The sequence below is a fragment of the Lissotriton helveticus genome, chromosome 11 (genome assembly GCF_964261635.1).
Source record: "Lissotriton helveticus chromosome 11, aLisHel1.1, whole genome shotgun sequence".
Lineage (NCBI taxonomy): Eukaryota > Metazoa > Chordata > Amphibia > Caudata > Salamandridae > Lissotriton > Lissotriton helveticus.
In genome coordinates this window covers 1157304733-1157324680 of record NC_136072.1, presented here as the reverse complement: position 1 = coordinate 1157324680, position 19948 = coordinate 1157304733, and the positions used below count along the sequence as shown (strand labels likewise).

General features: G+C 47.5%; 1 protein-coding gene across 11 annotated transcripts in view; it reads left to right on the top strand.

Moving 5' to 3' along the window:
- EP400 (E1A binding protein p400) overlaps nt 1-19948 on the top strand; it is a 522955-nt gene that overhangs the window by 271676 nt on the left and 231331 nt on the right. For all 11 annotated transcript variants that reach the window (XM_078667964.1, XM_078667963.1, XM_078667968.1 and 8 more), the window contains 4 exons: nt 45-209; nt 529-696; nt 18021-18112; nt 19636-19934. In XM_078667964.1, the coding sequence (XP_078524090.1) occupies nt 45-209; nt 529-696; nt 18021-18112; nt 19636-19934 (724 nt within the window). The remainder of the gene's footprint in view (nt 1-44; nt 210-528; nt 697-18020; nt 18113-19635; nt 19935-19948) is intronic.

The window sequence follows — 19948 nt, the reverse complement described above, 5'->3', positions numbered from 1 at the left end:
TGAGGTCCTAATGAAACTTTCTTGTTCCACACTTCGTTTCGCAGGTGGTGAAGTGGTGAAGATCGCTCAACTGGCCTCTATCCCCGGAGCACATGGACGGGTAACTCAGGCAGAGACGCCAGTCACGCTGCAGTTTCAAGGAAACAAGTTCACCTTATCTCAGAGCCAGCTGCGCCAGCTTACAGCAGGCCAGCCGCTGCAACTGCAAGGTAAGAGGGACTCGTTGATGCGGGCGATTTCAGTGCTCAGTACTAGGATTCCGTTTATATTGGCCATCTCCCGCATAGCACATGTCAATTTTCAATGATGTGGTTCACTAGCTTTCCGTACATTGGATCATTCATAGTATTAAATGTCCATTTACCAACTAAACAGCATGCGTCTCACCTTTTATGACTTTGGTCGGACAAATTGAGGCATAGGGTTTAATATCGTATTTTTCCTCTCACAGCCTGCACATATTGTGTGTTGTACTTGGCACGCTTTAGAAAAATAATTTTACTAATGATTTTTCCCATTAAAAAACAGGAAACGTTCTCCAGATTGTGTCTGCACCAGGCCAGCAGTACCTCCGCCCGCCAGGACCTGTAGTCATGCAGCCTGTAACACAGGCTGCAAGTGTCCAAAATGCAGTAAACTCTGTAGCAAACCAGCACCCAGGAGCGACTGCAACATCTGCTGCAACAACACAGCCTGGTGGGTGTATATTGTTAATTTAGCATTTGTATTGTACCGTAACTAGAGCACATTTGTAACTATGGTCTGTGTTTGCAAGCCTGAGGTTAGTGTTGCCATATGATTCTGCTGACGAAACATGTGCCTCTGTTACGAACATGGCTGTCTGGATGATTTGTGAACTACACCACCCAGAAAATGCTACAAACACCAACACTGTGAGCTCAAGCCTACCTTTAAAATAATCTGTTTGATTTAGGATAATTCAATGGCCCTTTGATACATAAAATACCCTCATTGCAAACACAAACCTCTAGACTACAGTATAGAGTGCTGACGAGAGTTTCCATTATATCTGCACATTGGTGACGGACTCTGAAATCCTGAATGGTGTAAGGGAGTCAGCATGTTCCCTACCTTGTAGGGGAATGAGCATGTTATCTACCTTCCAGACCAATGTCAAGATAGAGATGGCGTGCAGGGGCCGGGAATATGGTGGCAGGGAACAGATGTTTGCCTTTGACCTTCCCATTATGTGTCATATTGTTGTGTTCTTAGAAACAGAACTCGAACATCTTAGGGACGAAAGAGTTCCTTTTAAAGGATGCTGATCATGTTCATTAAAAATAGTGTTTGCAGCAGTTATGGCTGTACATACATATGGTCTTCATACTGCTGCTGTCTAGTGTTGGTCTTGGACGTTGCAACTTGTTCTTCTTTGAACAAGCTCTAAGTCATGTGATGTGCTCTGAATCCTCCCTTAGATCACGATGCCTACGGGCACGACGTCACCTTAGATTATTTTTGTCTTCCCATTGGGTTCCAACGAGGTCAGTAATTGCTCCGAGATAGATGATGTCCTCTCTGCCTTTTCATGCCTAACTTTCCCTTTTCTAGACCAATTAGTGGACTAACAAGAACTGGGCAGTTGACCTCTGTTTAACAGTTCTTCTGATGAAAATATCGCTCTACTCCCAAAGTCGTTGACTGATTATATGCCCTGGCAGCCAGTGCTCCATTATTCGAAACAGTTGAGTCATCTTCGATCTCTGTGGTGCTTGCTTTGAAGTATGCACTCATGAAGGGGATGATGGAACACACACCATTCCAGTTTTGACCAAGGTGCAATGCGAAGAATCCCTGGGCGGACTAGCACAGTGTTTGCAACCACAGCCTCTCCTCGACTATAACTAGAACTGTGAGTTCTGCTTCACCTTTCAGTATAAGAAGACCGTAAGATACTCAAGGCAAAGGTATTTGGCGCAACCGAAAATGCTGCAGTAGTAATCCTGTGAGATGCCTGAAATCTTTAGCGAACATGACCTGCTTCGCATCCTAGCAGCCCAACCGACACCCAGTTCCAAGATGTTGTCCGTGGGGTTCTTTGAGTAGGATCATCAAGACAACATGCTCTCAGCACCGACACTAAAGGGGTCTTCGCAAAGAACAAACTGAGGTGCATTAGTATTACTCCACAATAAAGCCAGGGACACTTATTGTGAGAACATGCCCTCTTTCTGCATGGTAGCCCCCACTTTTTGCTGAACTGCTGATGTGCTTTGACTGAGTGTGCGCTGGGCTCCTGCCAATCAGGTACCCAGGGCCTATGTTCTTTCCCTAAAACTGCATTGAAGACCAAAGCCAATTGGCGCACTCTGGCCACAGGTCAGTCCCCTGTAAATGATACCACAGGTAACCACGGCACTGTGACCAGAGAAGACCTCTAAGGGCTGCAGCACTTATTGTGCCACCCTTAGAGACCCTGTACCCTGACACTCACACACTACCTTTGCAGGGTGAGTGTCTTGGTGCAGAACAAAGTGAAGAGTCGACATGGCACACATCCCTGTGTGCCATGCCTACAACCCACTGCCCTGGCATAGATCAGTCACCCCTCCAGCTGGGTGCCCTATACCAGTGGTGAGGGTACAGATGCATGAGCCTTGTACCCCTACAGTGTCTAAGTCCATTCTTAGACATTGTAAGTGCAGTGCTGCCATTAGGAGTATATGGTGCTGGGAGTTTGTCATTATGAACTCCACAGCCCCATAATGGCTGCACTGAAAACCGAAATGTTTGGTATCAAACTTCTCAGCACATTAAGCCCACACTGATGCCAGTATGGGATTGAAGAAAAACGTACAGACAGGGCATACTAGAAATGCCCCTTGAAAAACGACTTACCACTAGTGTCCAGGCTGAGTGGCTGCCTTCAGCTGCCACCACCAGACATGTTTCTGGACCACTGAGTCGAGAGGCTGCTGCTCTCGTGGGCCTGAAACCTGTGGTACCATTTACCAGGTGCTGACATGCGGCCAAAGATGACAGTTGGGTTAATTTTTGGGGAAATAACACAGGCCCTGGGAACCTGATTGGCAGGGACCCAGGGCACACCAAGAAAAGGGCATCAGTAGTCTGTCAAAAAGTGGGGGTGTTACTGCAACAGAAACCCACTTTCCTATAGGCACAGATCCTACCCCTTTGTAGATTAAATTGATGATAGGAACATCGCTGAGACCAAAAACCAAGTTGACACTGAGGGCCCCTCTGATATCAGAGGAATCTAAGGTTCCCTTAATGAGGAGACTAAGTTAAGAGCTTGATGCTAAGCAGAAGTGGCTTTTCATGCACCCAGAAACTGACAAGATTTCTGCTGAGTCGCTCCCAGGAAAACTGCCATCCATGCTGTTCCCAATTCCCACGAAACAGAAGCTGACTTTGAAGAGGAGCTTGCTATCGTTGCACCACAGCATCTGATGCCCAAGAAACACAATGGCAAGGCTACAAGCCACCCCCTCCCTCACCTGCGCTACACCCAGACATTCTCCTCCACCACTAGGCCCCACCTTCACCAGAATATCCTGATAGGTGAGACAATTCATATTCTTACCCAAGTAGCCCTCATCGGGATGGAGCCCCTTGTGATGGGCCTGCTGGAGCAGGGTATGGGCACTATTCCTGGGAAGACTACAATGTTCACCCTGCAGATGATCATGATTTGGAACCATCCCTACCAGAAAATACCACCACATATCATGCCATCATTCAGTGTGCGCCCTCCACCATAAAAGCAACAGGTTGCCCGAAGAAGCTGGAACAAGATCACAGCCGACCAGCTCGCCGCTTCCCTGAGTCAGCACCCTCCCGCCAGCTCAGCGAACCCCAGCCAGGCCACCGACAACCTCACGAAGTGGATCAGCAACTGCGCGGACGAACTCGCCCCTTTGAGGACCCCGCCCAGCAGACCCGGCAGCAAGAAAGCCCCATGGTTCACAGACGAACTCAAGAGCTCCAAGAAGGACTGCCGAGCCCTCGAGAAAGTCTGGAGAAGGGAACCAACACCGGACAACATGACCACCCTCAAGCTCGCCACCCGGAAGCACCACCAACTGATCCGCGCCACCAAGAGAACTGCATTCCAGGACCGGCTGGACAACAACGCACACAACTCCAAGGAACTCTTCAACATCGTGAAAGAGCTCTCCAACCCCAGCGCCGGAAACAACGACATCACCCCATCGCAAGACCTCTGCAACTCCCTCGCCTCCTACTTCCACAACAAGATCACGGACATTCACAACAGCTTCAGCACTCAACCATCGCACACACGACCGCAGCACCGCCGCCCACCACCACTCTCCGCGCCTGGACTCCGATCAGTACAGTTGACACCGTCCGCATGATGAACTCCATCCACTCCGGATCTCCGACCGACCCCTGCCCTCACCACGTCTTCAACAAGGCCGACGCTGTCATCGCACCCCACCTGCGGGACATCATCAACACCTCCTTCGACACCGCCACCTTCCCGGAGGGCTGGAAGCACGCCGAGCTCAGCGCTCTACTAAAGAAACCCACTGCGGACCCCACCGAACTCAAGAATTACCGCCCTATCTCGCTCCTCCCGTTCCCAGCCAAAGTCATCGAGAAGACCGTCAACAAGCAGCTGGCCGCCTTCCTCGAGACGAATGGATCCCTCGACCCCTCACAGTCTGGCTTCCGTGCCAACCACAGCACCGAGACCGCCCTCATCGCTGCCACCGATGACATCCGAGCCCTGATGGACAACGGACAAACAGCGGCCCTCATCCTCCTAGACCTCTCCGCGGCTTTCGACACTGTCTGCCACCGCACCCTAGTGCAGCGCCTCAGCAACATCGGAATCCAGGGGAAGGCACTGGAATGGATCGTCTCCTTCCTCGACGGAAGAACACAGAGAGTCCGTCTACCACCGTACAAGTCAGAGGCCACCGGAGTCATCTGCGGCGTTCCTCAAGGATCCTCCCTGAGCCCCACCCTCTTCAACGTCTACATGAGCCCCCTCGCGACCATCGCACGCCAACACAACCTGAACATCATCTCCTACGCCGATGACACCCAGCTGATCCTCTCCCTGACCAACGACCCCGCCGCCGCCAGAGCCAACCTTCACGAAGAGATGAAAGTTGTAGCCGAGTGGATGACGACCAGCCGCCTGAAACTGAACTCAGACAAGACGGAAGTCCTCATCCTGGGTTCCTCGCCCTCCGCCTGGGACGACTCCTGGTGGCCCCCCGCCCTGGGCACCGCACCCACACCGACAGACCACGCACGCAACCTGGGCTTCATCCTGGACTCCTCCCTCTCCATGACCAGACAAGTCAACGCCGTCTCCTCGTCATGCTTCAACATCCTGCGCATGCTACGGAAGATCTTCCGGTGGATCCCCACCGAAACCAGAAAGACGGTCACCCAAGCCCTCGTCACCAGCCGACTGGACTACGGCAACGCCCTCTACGCCGGAACCACCGCCAAGCTCCAGAAGAGACTCCAGCGGATCCAGAACGCCTCAGCCAGACTTATCCTCGACATCCCCCGACGCAGCCACATCTCCGGACATCTGAGAGACCTGCACTGGCTCCCCGTCAACAAGAGAATGACCTTCCGTCTCCTCACCCACGCACACAAAGCCCTACACGATCAAGGCCCGAGCTACCTCAACAACCGCATCAACTTCTACACTCCCAAGCGCCACCTCCGATCAGCCAGTCACGCCCTCGCCGCCGTCCCCCGCATCCGAAGAACGACAACAGGAGGAAGGTCCTTCTCCTACCTGGCCGCCAAGACCTGGAACTCCCTCCCGACCGACCTGCGCCTGACCCAAGACCACCTCTCCTTCAGGAAGAAGCTCAAGACCTGGCTGTTCGAGCAGTAGCAGCACCCCCCCCCCTCCCAAGCGCCTTGAGACCCTCCGGGTGAGTAGTGCGCTCTACAAATGTCCTTGATTGATTGATTGATTGAATGCATGTCTTCTAAGACCGGTATAACTTCTGTGTAGAACCCTTCTCCAAAAATGTTATGAGGCTCTGGGAGAAACTCCCGTTAAGGTCAATGAATATCTCACTACAGAGATTGTCTACCAATGCAAAGTAAAAGGCAATGACATAAAACAGGGAAAAGCAAGTGCATATAAATTAGAATAAGGAACATACAAGATAATTGGGAAGAGGTAGGGGAACTACTGAAACACCTACTAGAACAGTTCCAGAAGAGACCTACCCACTTACTGGAAGGGTTAAAAATATTGCGAATACATGCTTAAAGTCAGCTCTTGATGCAGCAGAAACATTGAGCAGACAAATGACGATTGGCATCACAGAAAGAAGACATGCTTGGATGACAATCTCAGGTTTCAAACCAGAAGTCCAAAGCAACATATTTAACTCACTATTCAATGGAGAACAATTGTTTGAGAGCGTTGTTGATGATAAACTAAATCGGTAGAAAGAAGACAGCAAGGTCTATGGGCCCTCTTCAATTCAGAGGCATGCGGAGCGGCACCTCGTCAAGAAGACCACCGGTAGAGGTAGTCACAAACCTACTACCTCACACCAAGCATACCAGCAAACATACCAGGGATCAAGCCAGGTTGAACAACAGGGGCCAGCAACAGAACTGGCAGTATTAGCAGGGAAGACAGTCCATTCCTGGGCGCCCCCGCGGAAGAGGTCAGCCACAAAGAGGCGCTCCATAGACCACAACCAAGTGACTGCATTCCAAAAGGGGCACACTTAACAAAAACATCACCTAGTGTGCACACAGCATTACTACCTTCACAAAGACAACATCCTATAAGCGAACAGTTCAGTCATCATACAACACCAGTGGGAGGCAGACTAAAATCTTTTCTCCAGGAGTGGAAGGAAATAACTTCGGACAGATGGGTGTTAAACATAATGCAGTACGGTTATTGCATAGAGCTAAGCAAACAACCTTCCAACAAAAAACCAAAGAGAAAGATACATTCACAAAGGGAGTTATCTCAATTACTGCAAGAAGTGCAGGAACTTCTAACAAAACATGCAGTAGAACATGTGCTTCGCAAGGGGAGACACTATGGCAATTACTCCTGTACTTCCTAATCCTAAAGGTAGATGGAACACTACGCCCTATATTAGATTTACGGTTCCTAAACAGATTCATAAAGTCACAAAGGTTCAAGATGACTACGCTGCAGAAGGTGATACCTCAGTTGCAACAAAGAGATTATATGGCAACCACAGACTTAAAAGATGCTATGAACTAAAGACACAAGAACCTATTAAGATTTGTGGTAAACAAAACACACTATCAGTTCAAGGTGTTGGCATTCAGACTCAAATCAGCGCCATGAGTGTTCACAAAATGCCTAGCAACAGTAGCCGCTCACCTAAGAAGATAGGAAATTCATGTTTACCCGTATCTAGATGACTGGTTGGTAAGAGCAAGCTCATACAGTCTCTACAAACAGCACATACAACAGGTGATACAGACACTAATTCAGCTGGGTTTCTCAAATCATTGAAAAAAATCATCGCCAGAACAAGTAACGGTGTTCCTAGGCGTAGAATTAATCACTGTGTTAGGGAAAGCGTTCCCAAGCAGCAAGACAACATTAGCCATACTGAAGGAGACTCCTCTTTACCAGATGGGGCAACATCTGCCAGTGAGGACAGTGGGGAAACTACTAGGAATGATGGCATCATGCATTCATATAATTCCCAACATCCATCTACACATGAGACCATTTCAAGAATGGCTCCAACAACAATGGTCACAGTCAACAGGGAGTTGGGGGATCTAGTGGTAGTAACGCAAAAAGTTCATCAGGAGATGGCATGGTGGAACAAAACAAACATATCATGGGGCAGACCTTTCACACAACCAACCCCAACAGTGACCATAACAGATGCTTCCCAAAGAGGGTGGGGAGTGCACATGAACAACCTCAAGGTACGAGGATTGTGGACAAAACAGGACGCAGTGAAACACCAACGTTTTGGAGTTGAAAACATTGTTTTTAGCCTTGCAAGCATTTCAGAAACAAATCTACAACAAGATGATGTTGATCCAAACAGACAACACAACAACCATGTTTTATATAAACAAACAAGGGGGAATTCAGTCTGTAGCTCTCTCAAACCTAGCCCAGCAACTTTGGAAATGGGAAATCCAAAAGAACATAGACATAGTAGCAGACAAACATCATCAGACATAGTAGCAGACAAACATCATCAGCCCACGAGTGGAAACTGAATCAATTGGAACCCCAAAAGATTTTCAGGAAATGAGGGACTCCACAAATAGACTTATTTGCAACACCCCGCAATGCAAAATGCCAAAACTTCGCATCCAGGCAACCATGCAATCAGTCCCTAGGGAATCCGCTATGGATAGACTGGTCAGGGATATTTGCGTATGCTTTTACGCGCGATCCCACGACTTCACAAGGTAATCCTTAAATGTAAGATCAGTCACATGACAATGATTCTCATTGCACTACAGTGGGCCAGGCAGACTTGGTTCTCAGAGATAATGGAAATATCTCAAGGAACAAGGCACAAATTACCAAAGAGACAAGATCTATTAACAATGCAAAATGGAAAGGTGTTACACCGAGAACCAGAGAGCTTAAGCTGAGCAGCATGGCATAGTAACTTAGAATTTGGACACCTGAAACTACCAGAAAGTGCAATGACTGTTCTCAGAGAAGCAAGAAGGCCAACAACTAGGAGATGTTATACAGCAAAATAGAAAAGATACACGCAATGGTTCCTTAGGGATAATCTGGCAAAAAAAGATTGTAAAAGAAAGAACAACCTAAAGTACTTGACACACTTACTTCAGAGTAACCTAAACTACACTTCACTAAAGGTGCACTTAGCAGCACTTTTAGAATACACAAGAGGAGAAATAAGGAAGATTTTCTTCACTTCTCATGTGTTCAAAAGGTTCCTAGAGGGATCAAAAAGAATAGCACCACCAAGAATGGTGCCAGCGCCCACATGAAATCTGAACATTGTCCCACACAATTGATGAAAGCACCATTTGAACCGCTACACAAAGCAACACCACAAATGCTCACTCTAAATACAGCCTTCTCAGTAGCATTCTCATCTCTACGCAGAGTTAGTGAACTACAGGCACGGACACTACAGGAACCCTATTTCCAGATACATAGTGACAGAGTGGTCATGAGGACAGATCCACATTTTATGCCAAAGGTGGTATCAAAATTTCACTTAAATCAGACGATACAAATTCCAAGTTTCTTTAAAAAAACCAAAGACGAAGGCAGAAAGATCTCTGCATACACTTGACGCTAGTAGAGCAGTCACGTACTACGTTGAAAGAACCAAAGGATAAAGAAAGACAAAGCAATTCTTTGTCTCTTTTGCTAATAGCTTTTTGGGTTGACCAGTAACCAAAAATACCATCGCAAGATAGATTGCACAAGCCATTCAGCTATGTCACAAACAAGCAAGTCAAACATTACAAGGATCACCACAAGCTCACTCAACAAGGAAAAAGGCAGCTACATTCGCTTTTCTGGCAAATACGCCATTTCAAGACATTTGCATGGCAGCAACTTGGTCTTGAGTACCCACATTTACAAAGCATTACTGTGTGGACATTCAAATGAATAAGGAAGCACAAGTGAGACAAAAGGTCTTACATCATCTATTCACAAACCAGAGCTCCTCTTCCACCCAGCCACCACAAGACTAGCAAACTGTCTATGCACAGCATAGGAATCCAGAAAAGATTACGCTGCAAACTAATAGTTTATTACCTGTCAGTGTAGTTTTGTAACTTGAAGAATTTTCTGGATTCACTAGCGAACCCAGCCTCCTCCGCCAGGAAGAATGAGAAAATAAAAAAATTTAAAAATCCAAAGATGGCGACCAAAGGTGGGAGCTTCCAGAGGAAGCCCGTCGACGTCACAAGAGGACACCAAATGCTGGTATGTCGAGGCCCACCCAAACAAAAAAAATAAAAAGAGGAAAAATCTGGACTCAACCACTAGAAGGAGGAATAATGCACAGCATGTGTGTGAGAAAGTGGCTCTATATATACTGGACTAGAATGAAGTACAGTGTGTATAGAGTCCACCACCCCCAGAAGTATAACAGAGGTTAAAGTCAGAACTGACCTTACTCTCCAAAGTGGTAGCCTGGTCGAGCAGTAAGGCAGTACCAGAGGACAATGTAAAGCATTTGCTGTACACACTCAGAGCCAGATGTAGGAGCCTAAATACCGGTCGGTAACGGCCGAATTCGGCCGTTACCGACCGGTATTTAAGAATTGGCATGTAGGGGCATTTTTTTTACAGAATCGGTAAATTTACAGGATCGGTAAATTTACCGATTCTGTAAAATGGTAAATCCAAATGTAGGTGGGACTCTTCTGAGCCCTAAAGGAAATACAGATTCGGTATTTTACCACCCAATTCAATTGGGTGGTAAAATACCGAATCCAGGTGTGCATGCACATGTGTGCTTGCACACCTATGCCATGTGACACAGACATGCCCTTAGGGCATGTCTGTGTGCCACATGGCACACATGCCTGTATTTGGGGTGCAAGAGGATGTCAAAGTGACACCCCCTGCACCCTTGCAGAATTCGGTATTTACCAATTCGGTAATTACCGAATCGGTATTTCCCATTGATTCCTATGGGCTTCACAGCCCATAGGAATCAATAGGAAATACCGATTCGGTATTTACCGAATCGGTAAATACCGAATATTAACAAATCGATATTTCAACATCTGGAAATACCTACATCTCCCCCCTTCATATTTACCGACTCTTAAATACCGAATCGGTAAAATTCGGTATTTAAGAGTCGGTAAATATGAATTACCTACATCTAGCCCTCAGTCAGCAAAAGGTTTCACACACTGAAGGACTGAACTCCAGTCCAATTGTTTTTATATCCACAGATATAGTGGTTTTTAGAACCAACAGTTGTAAAAATATACTTTTGCGCTCATGTAAATATGTAAGTTTGAGCACACAATGATTACAGTATTGGTAGTAAGCAACACAATCCTAAAACACACTCTAGCATTGAGCTCACTGGGTTTTCTACATATAAGTACAGTTGATTACTCTATTGATTACTTTATAAGATCCAGGACCAGATCCTAGATTCAGTCCTGGGGTCTAAGCTGAAACCAGATTAGCAAAAACATTTTAGTTACTGAAGTGAATTTTCATGAATATAAAGCTGTTTTAAAAGTGCACACTTAGAAACTTTTCAATGGAAATCTGGCATGTTATTCAATGGAAGAAAATTCAGGTTGCAGGTAAAGTACGTTCGCGTTACTTTTGTGATCCAGCACTGGTCTCCTAGGGCCAGCACTGGGGTCTTAACTCAAAACAGGTAGGTAATTGCGTTTCAGTATTTCGTGTGATTTTTAAAGAATATTTCAAGTTTTCAAAAGTAGACACTTAGAAGAAATTTCAGAGAAAAGCAGACAATGGGTTCCTATGGAGAAAATACAGATTACTAGTAACCCCGCTAGGGATTACTTTTGCGGTTCAGTACTGGGCTGAAAGGTACAGTACTGGCTTCCCCCCTGACGACAGGTGACTACTTCGGAATTAGGACTTTGGCTGATTTTATATGAATATTTTCAGTTTTCAAAACTTCACACTTCGAAAATTTTCGAGTAAAAAATGGGTCAATGTTATCCAATGGCAGGTAAGTGAATTACCAGTTTCCAGGTGAGTACTTGGTTGGTGAAGTTAAGGTTCTGGGCATAGACTCAGGGGTCCCCCATGGTCAGGTAAGTACAGTTAGTTCAATCCCAGTGGCACAGGGGCGGCCGGGTGCAGAGGTAGGTAGTCCCAATGATATCCAATGGGGGAAAGTGGGCCTTCGGTTGGTGGCTGCTGGCAAGCAGGCCACGCGGCTGTGGTAGCTGGGCTCCTGGTCACTTGCTCAGGGCAAGGGGGGGAAGTAGGATAGGACAAAGGGGTCACAGCCAGCGGCACTCATGTGGCTGGGTGCAGGGTGCTTTTAAGCCACCGGGCGCTCAATGTTATCCAATGAGGGTCCTGAAAAGGGAACATAGGCTGCAGGCTTGCAGACGGAGACTCTCCAGGGGCGACTAGCACTTCGAGAGGTAAGTTGGGATCTTGGAGCACAGGTAGGTACCCCAAAGGGAGGCACAGGGGGCTGTAGGGCGCCGGGTGCAGGGGTGTCTTTGGGTGTCGATAAAGCTTACCCTCAGCTGGTCGCGGTTGCCCCTGGTTCTGAGTCTGCAGGCGTCGGCTGGTTAGTCGAGGAGGGTCTTTGGGAACTGGACTTCGGCCAGTGGCCGGGGGGACGTCCTCGTGGTCTTGGTTCGGGTTGGCCCGGGCTCGGCTGGTGCAGAGTGGGCTGGTCTGGAACTTCCTGGTTGGTACCAGGGTGGTTGTTGCAGCTGTTGCAGCAGAGCCTCTGCTGATGGGCGGCCCAATCTTCGAGAGGGTCAAGGCAGGCAGGTACTCTGGGTGTCCCAAGGTTGCTGTCCGCGGGAGTTCCAGGTTCCAGGATCAACAGGCTGGTAGGGCTGGGGCCAAGTCAGTTGTTGTTGTCCTGTTGTTAGCAGCTGCGCAGCGGGTCTTCTTCTTCTTGATCTTCTTTCTTCTTTTTGGTATCAGGATCTGAGGAAGGAAGGTTCAGGGTGCACCTAAATTCTGACTTTAGGGGCGTTAGAGGTAGGGCAAGGACAGGGACCAATGGGTCCCTGCCCTGGGGTGAGTACACCCCCTAGCCTGTTCCTCTCCTGTGGGAGGGGGGCAGGTGCCTAGCTGTGATTGGGCAGTGCTCCCCATCTTCAAGATGGCCGGAGCCCGTGGTCGTGCTTCACCTCTTCTCCCCCACCTGAGGGGTGGGGTTGGCACAGGCTGGCACACCCCCCTTCCTGACGTAGTTTTTCCCGCCAGAGAGGGGGTCAGGGCGGGTGGGGGCTGGTTGCTGGGTACAGCAAATGGTCTGGAGAAGCTCACAGAGGCGGCATGCCTTTGAAGCTTCCCCCTGCCCATCCTGGGGGAGGAGACCTAGCACCTCGCCCAGGATGTGCATTGTTGCAGGCCCAGGAGAGCGGGGGCTCTCCACCCAGGGGTCCAGCAACATGTCTGCTGTGTGGCAACCTCTGCAGCCACTCAGCCGGAAGTGGATTGTAGGTTAGGTTTTCAGGTGGGCATCTCTAATATGCCCCCTGGTGCATTTTACATTAAATCTCACACTGGCATCAGTGTGGGTTTAATGTGCTTAGAAGTTTGGTACCAAACTTGTCAGCCTTCAGTGTAGCCTTTATGGTGCTGTGGAGTTCGTAATGACAACCTCCCAGCACCATATACTCTTAATGGCATCACTGCACTTACAGTGCCCAGGAATGGCCCTGGGTACTGTAGGGGCACAGGGCTCATGCGCCTGTGCCCACACCACTGGCATTGGGCACCCAGCTAGAGGGGTGACTGATGTATGCCTGGGCAGTGGGTTTGTGGGCATGGCACACAGGGATGTGTGCCATGTCGACTCTTTGTTTAGTTCTGTACCTAGGCACTCACCCTGCAAAGGCAGTGAGTGGGTACCAAGGTACAGGGCCCCTAAGGGTGGCACAGTAAGTGTTGCAGCCCTTGGGGGTCTTCTTTGGTCACCATGCCCTGGGTACCTAGGGTACCATTTACTAGGGGCTGATAGGGGGCCAGAGATGCGAATTGGGTTTTCTTTCAACACAGTTTTTAGGGAAGGAACACAGATCCTGGGTACCTGGTTGGCAGGAGCCCAGGGCACACTCAGTCAAAGCACATCAGCAGTCAGAAAAAAGTGGAGGCATACCAATGCAAGAAAGATGGCACTTTCTCACAATGTGAATCCAGAAAATTCTTCAAGCTGCAAAACTACACCGACAGATAAGAAACTATTTGTTTTAGTTCACTTCTTTTTCTTTACGCCGTTACCTTGCAACTCATGGGTGCACAACGCTGCCTCCAGAGCTAGTTTCATTTTTTGTCCGACTCTGCTCGTGCCAAACTCTTACCTCTGGGCTTCCCACTGTTTCACCGTCTCACACAAATTAAAGGGCCTCGGCTATGCACATAGGACAGCTTCGGAGGTCTAGCAGGTTCGTGAAAAATGTTTAATTTAAGGTATTTTAATGTACACTGCTAAAAGAGGCCTGCAAACCAGAGATGTGGTGATACATAACAAGTCATAACTTAAGGACTGCAGCGGCCATATAATGGGTTGTGTCTCATAAGAAAAGTGTCCACGAATCAAACCCCCAGCTTCATCTTACTAAGAAAAACAACTTGCTATTACTGACCCAACCACCAGATGACAATAGTGTGCTTTGCTTGGGAATCCATAACAGGTTTGGGTTGTATGAGTTACAGGAGGTGTAGCGAACATTATTTAAAAAATCACTTTCCTCTTCAGGGCCATCCAAACTATCACCTCCTCCTCAGTTCTGCCTGTTATTCTTCATTCTTTGGTCAATGTAGTCCTGTTGCATTCCGTTACATCTGATGGTGTTACCTAGACTAAATCAGGGAATCTCACAGGTTTTCCTGTTTCTGGGAAAGGGTGTTCGAGAAAATGGGGCTAGGCACAAAACGACTGTTGTAGGCCAGTTGTGGGGCAATATATTGTCCTCCCTTATGCTGGATGTTTGGGTTTTGCCAGGACCTTCTTGACGGGCATGCAGATGAGCAGGATGGGTCAACGCCAATACTCCTTTGAATGATAAAGCGTGTCCGAATCAGCAATAATGCAACGGCAAAGAAAGTGTCGAGATGTCGAGCACCCTTAATTTGTCAATTGACTTGACTTCAGAGTCAGGCCATCACAGAGCCAAGACAGCGATAAACCAAGAAGATGAATCAAGCTATGTGATAAACCATGGGACTAAAGGGAGGGATCCTTCAAAGAAAGCATAAACCTGCAGTGGTGAGCTTAACACGAAGCGCCTTTAAGGACGTGTCTCATATACAGCACAATTTTACAAGCAGCACTGGACTCTAGAGCCAGTCGGCAACAAACAGAAGCAGGAGTCAAATAGAATGAGTAAAGGGCATTCACTGATCTTCAACCATTGAAAGAGGGGAGCATCAAAGAGACACTTGCTTAGGCACTGCTTGAACCAAGAGCATGCGGGCAGCCACCTTCACTTCACTAGAGACCTGATACTTAAAAGTAGGACTTCTGGAGGCCAAGCTACACTGTGCATGAATGGAGCCTAAATCCTGCAGTTAAGAGCCTCTAGGGCTGCGGTATATTGTAGTACTTTGTCGCTGTCACTATCCAGTGCTATTGCGTGCCCTGGCATTGACTGCTTTTTCTAACCGCCCACTGTTGAAGTGTCTTTGCACTGCCTCACTCTCACAACTTACCAAATGCAGTTATGTGGTATGTATGCCCAGCGCAATACACTCTTGCAGTGTAGATTGGCACAGCTGGTTCTCTGTGCCTTGCACTGCATAGTGTGCTAGCACTGAATTGCTCACTGCCCAGTATATACAGAGCTCGTGTACACTGACATTGCCTTGAATATGCTGTGTGCTATGCATTACCTCGCTCTCTCTACCCAGTGCAGGCAGTTCTGCACTATTGTGTTGCTTCAGTATCACTGCTGAGTGCGTGAACTGATTCAGAGTATGCTTGAACTACCTTCAATTTCCATACTAGCTGCATGTATTTTCATATGATCCTGCACCACCCTAGAACCCTGCATGACCCACAGCAATAAACAATGACTCTCTTGACTGCCTCTTGCTGCAATGTACCCTGGCACGGACCAGCGACTATGGTCCATTTTTGTATTTTGTTCTGGACACTACTCGCACATTGTTGCAGTAGGCCCAGCCGCTAACTCCCTGTCAGTTCCTAGTGTGGGCAGTTTGGCCCCACCACTCCTGGCACGCCCAGGCATTGTCCCTTTCTTGTTGTCCATTGGTGCCCTGGCTATTTGCAAAGTTAAGTAATACAGGTTTATTCATTTACTATTCCATTCATTCGCCGCCCGCTCTTGTACATAGGTCCTGTAAATTGCCTTTTTAGCAGGTCAGTGTTGGATTTGACAGCCAGCATGGGGAGAGCTGGCAAGACATGTACTGCTTGGCTAAACACTTATAAGGTCCCAAAGGCGAGTCCTATTGGCTATGCTAATGGTTGTTTGCCTTGTACATGATGTGATTTCGACTGAAAGTGCACTGGGTTCCCACTAATCAGGTCCTCAGTGCCAGAGTTCTTTGCCAAAACTGTACAATTATTCCAGAAATTGGCAAAACCTTAACACCCTCTGTAGGGTCCTAGTAAATGGTACTCTGGTAGCTAGGACCCAAGGTACTAAAGACATTCCCTAAGAGCTGCAGCACGAATTGTGCAACCCTAAGGGACCCCTCACCAAGCACATGCAAGACTGCCAATGCAGGCTGTGTTTCTTGGTGCAGGCAAAAGTGAAAACACAGCATCTCACACATCCCTAACACTGCATGTAGTATTTGTAAATTAATCCCTACTGCCAGCCTGACAGCACAAAGGCAGGGTGCTGAATATAACATGTGAGTGCATACCTGCATGAGCAGATGTGTGCCCTGTGCCGGTCAGTCCTATTACTGCCAGTACAAGTGACCAGGCAAACCATTTTAAGACACTTGCAGGACACTGGTAAAAACGGGTATCCCAGCTACATGATGTCTTAAATGATGTTTGGTATCAACATCTCGTATTGGTGATACCAATTTTGGATTTCTCAATTCCTGCACCAAGTGGGCACCTTAGAGGTGGCCCCTGAAAACCTACCAGTGTCTGGTGTCCTTGCTGATTGGTTTCTGCCCTCTGCCAACAGTGACACGGTTCTGATTTCCTAGGGTGAGAGCCTTTGCTCTCAAGAGACCCAGAACAAAGGCTTGTCCTGGCAAAGGGTGTTACATCGCCCATAGGATGACCTGCTGATTAGCCTCCTGGGGCCAGCAGGCCTCAAAGAAGCTGCCATCTTTGGAAGGCAAATCTGGCTTACATCACAGGAGAGGAAGTCGTCGATGGCTGCTTTGTCTTGGAGTACGACTGGACTAAAAAGGAAAAAAAGCACCCACATCATTTTGTAGGTTTGCACCTGTGTGGTGTGAGCGCCTACAAAATGACATGAGCAATTCGTCAAAGCGTTTTTCTTTTTTCTTTCAACTTTAGGCACGTTGCACAAAGGGTTAGACCAATTGGCTTTGCACGTGTTTGTCATGAGGCTGTACATTTGTATATGTTTTACTCATGCACTGCTAAGCCTCTGGCAGGAGTGCCAACAGTGGGTGCTAATTTGTGATTGGCTGGAATTTGGTTCATTTACAACGAAGTGAATAGGATGCAAAAGTGTTTGTAATTTTTAATGTTCAGTATAAAAGTACACTGATATATTAACATTATTTACTGAGTGTTCCCAGCCTGATCACAGGGACGAATGCAAGCATGTGAATCTATGAAAAATCCGAGTGTTGGTTTACTGGAGTTGCTGTTAACTTACTTGTGTCCCTCTTGTTCCTTGTGCCCCCTCTCACATTGATTTTTCAAAATGTTAACATAATAACAAGAACACTGGCAGCTGCCCACACTCCATCTGAGAGTCCCTATTGTCATTAATCCTTTCCACTTGTACCAGCCCTTGATGTGAAATCTTGATGACTGCACAGTGCTTTACCACAGATTCCTGCAACTACTAAAGGACCCTTGTTCATACAGTTGTAGTTTTATTGAACAAAACTCTAGGGTTGTTGCAGAATGGTTTTCGACTCACCGAGGAGGTAGATGCTCTAAATTCAGCAGGCAAAACCTGACTGAATCAGGTATAACTGAGTGTGTGTTTATGCTTTTAAAAAAGTATTATTTTATTGTGATTACTGAAGCTTTGAGATTCTGAGCTCATGCATGGAAGATCCCAAGAGTTATAACTGAAGGTGGGAACAGGATTTAATAATTTGTGAAACTAGTATTGGTCCGTCAACCAACATCTTTTGATCATTATACTGAATAATAAATACTTTACTCTTTTTCTAGCCATTCCTGGGAGAACCACGATGGCCAATACGGGGTCTGTGGACCTGGGGGCTCAGGCAAAGCCGACTGCTCCAGCTGGAAGTCCGGCCCAGGTAGGCAAATGGCACAATAATACATCAGCTGCACGGGTTATTGAAAGATATGGTTTAGTATTCCAAAGCTGTACTTCTACTATCTTTCCTGACCCAAGGCATTATGCCACTGTTTGAAAAACTGAAGCTTATCTTGTTTGGCGCACTAAAAGTCTGTCCTCAGAATGTGCTGTTGTGGCTGGTAGGATTAGTTCATATCCTCTGGTTTTGACTGAAATATAGTGGCTAATAATTTGTAAACCCACATATCCAACACACCATATGTCTTCTTTCTTCCTCTCATCCATAAAAATGCCTTTGCTTTCTCTCCTCTACTGTTCTTTGTGTTTGTCTTCTCTCTTCCTTTTTCTCCAGTGAATTCTTGTCAGCTTAGCTTCTGTGTGTGCGCCTCCATTGGTCAATCTTGTTTGCTTACCTTGATGGAAATACCTTTGTTGAAGTGATGTCCTGTGCGTCCCTCCTGATGAATATGTTATTGTTCCTATTTCCTGTTTGTGCGCCCATACTATTAGGACATGACTGATCCACAGCTGGGCATGCACTTTTTATTCCTTACATGACGTCAGGGGAGCTAGCAGGCATCTTGTGTGTTCTTTGGTTATTAGATGTGAACCTTCGCTTCACTTTCATCATTCTTTTTAGACAGATTTTCTATCTTAGTTTGGCTCACCTGTTTGCCTTCTGATGCTTTCTAAATGCTAGTGCTTCCTACACTGAACATTGGGCATTATATAAATTCACCACCCTGTTTTTACTGCCCCCTTTCGGCGAAAGTGAGTGAAACTTGTTCCAATCCTGCCTGTGGTATAGCTGATCTGTGTGGGCATGTATACTGCACTGTTGCTCCCTGTGTGGCTGAACACGGCTTCTGTCTGTCCTGAGGCCTGTGTGAAAATCCTGCTGCTGCTGTTTTGTACCTAATCAGTGTATGCAAGGAAAATACTGTCCTGCTCCAGTCTGTATGAGTGAGGTTCTGCTTGAGGAAAGCACACAGTGCCACTGTCTTTTGTGATCTATGAGAGGGAATCTTACACTGCTTCTGTCTAATTTGACCCTGTGACTGAAGTGGGTGCTGCTACTACCTGTCATGTACTTGATCTGTGTGTGAGTGGAGCTTGCAGCACTACTATCTGCCACGTACCTGACTTGTTTGTAAGTGACCTTTGCACTTCTGCGGTCTGCTTGCTGATGAATGTGCTGGCACTGTCTGTCACGCAACTGATATGTCTGTGAGTGACTGCTTTTGTTAGTCTTTCACGTGGACCGCTAGTTAATGTTACATTGCTCCTGCCATTCCAGTTCCTGATAACTTTTGTGTGTGTGACTTCAGCATGTACTACCACTCTCCTGTAATTCATCCACGTGTGAAGGAAGTGTGCTCTGCTTCTGCTGTATTATTCGCGTGGGTGTGTCCTGAGCTCACTTCCACTCTCCCATGCTCTGCTTCCATTCCCATCTCACAAGCATTCCCAGGAAAGAATGTGAAGGTGATGCCAAATATAAACATTTTTGTCTACTGTTAGGAATCACTGGAGGAAAAGAAGCGCCTCTTGAAAGAGCGCCTTGACCGACTCTTCTTTGGGAATGAGCGTCGCTGCAACCATTCCCCAGTGTACGGGTCGGACGTTTTGCACATGTGCTCGTTGCCTTATGACAGAGGCGCATCGCAGCACTGCCTCGTTGATGGCAGGCACTGGAGGTGGTCTGGCTACGAGAACTGTTGCCGTGCCTCGTGTCCTGCTGAAGGACCGAAGGACCCTCTGCAATACTTGATCCTGTCCCCCGACCAACAGCAGGAAGCGCTGAAGCCACTGGTGAAAAGGTACGGCTAGCCTC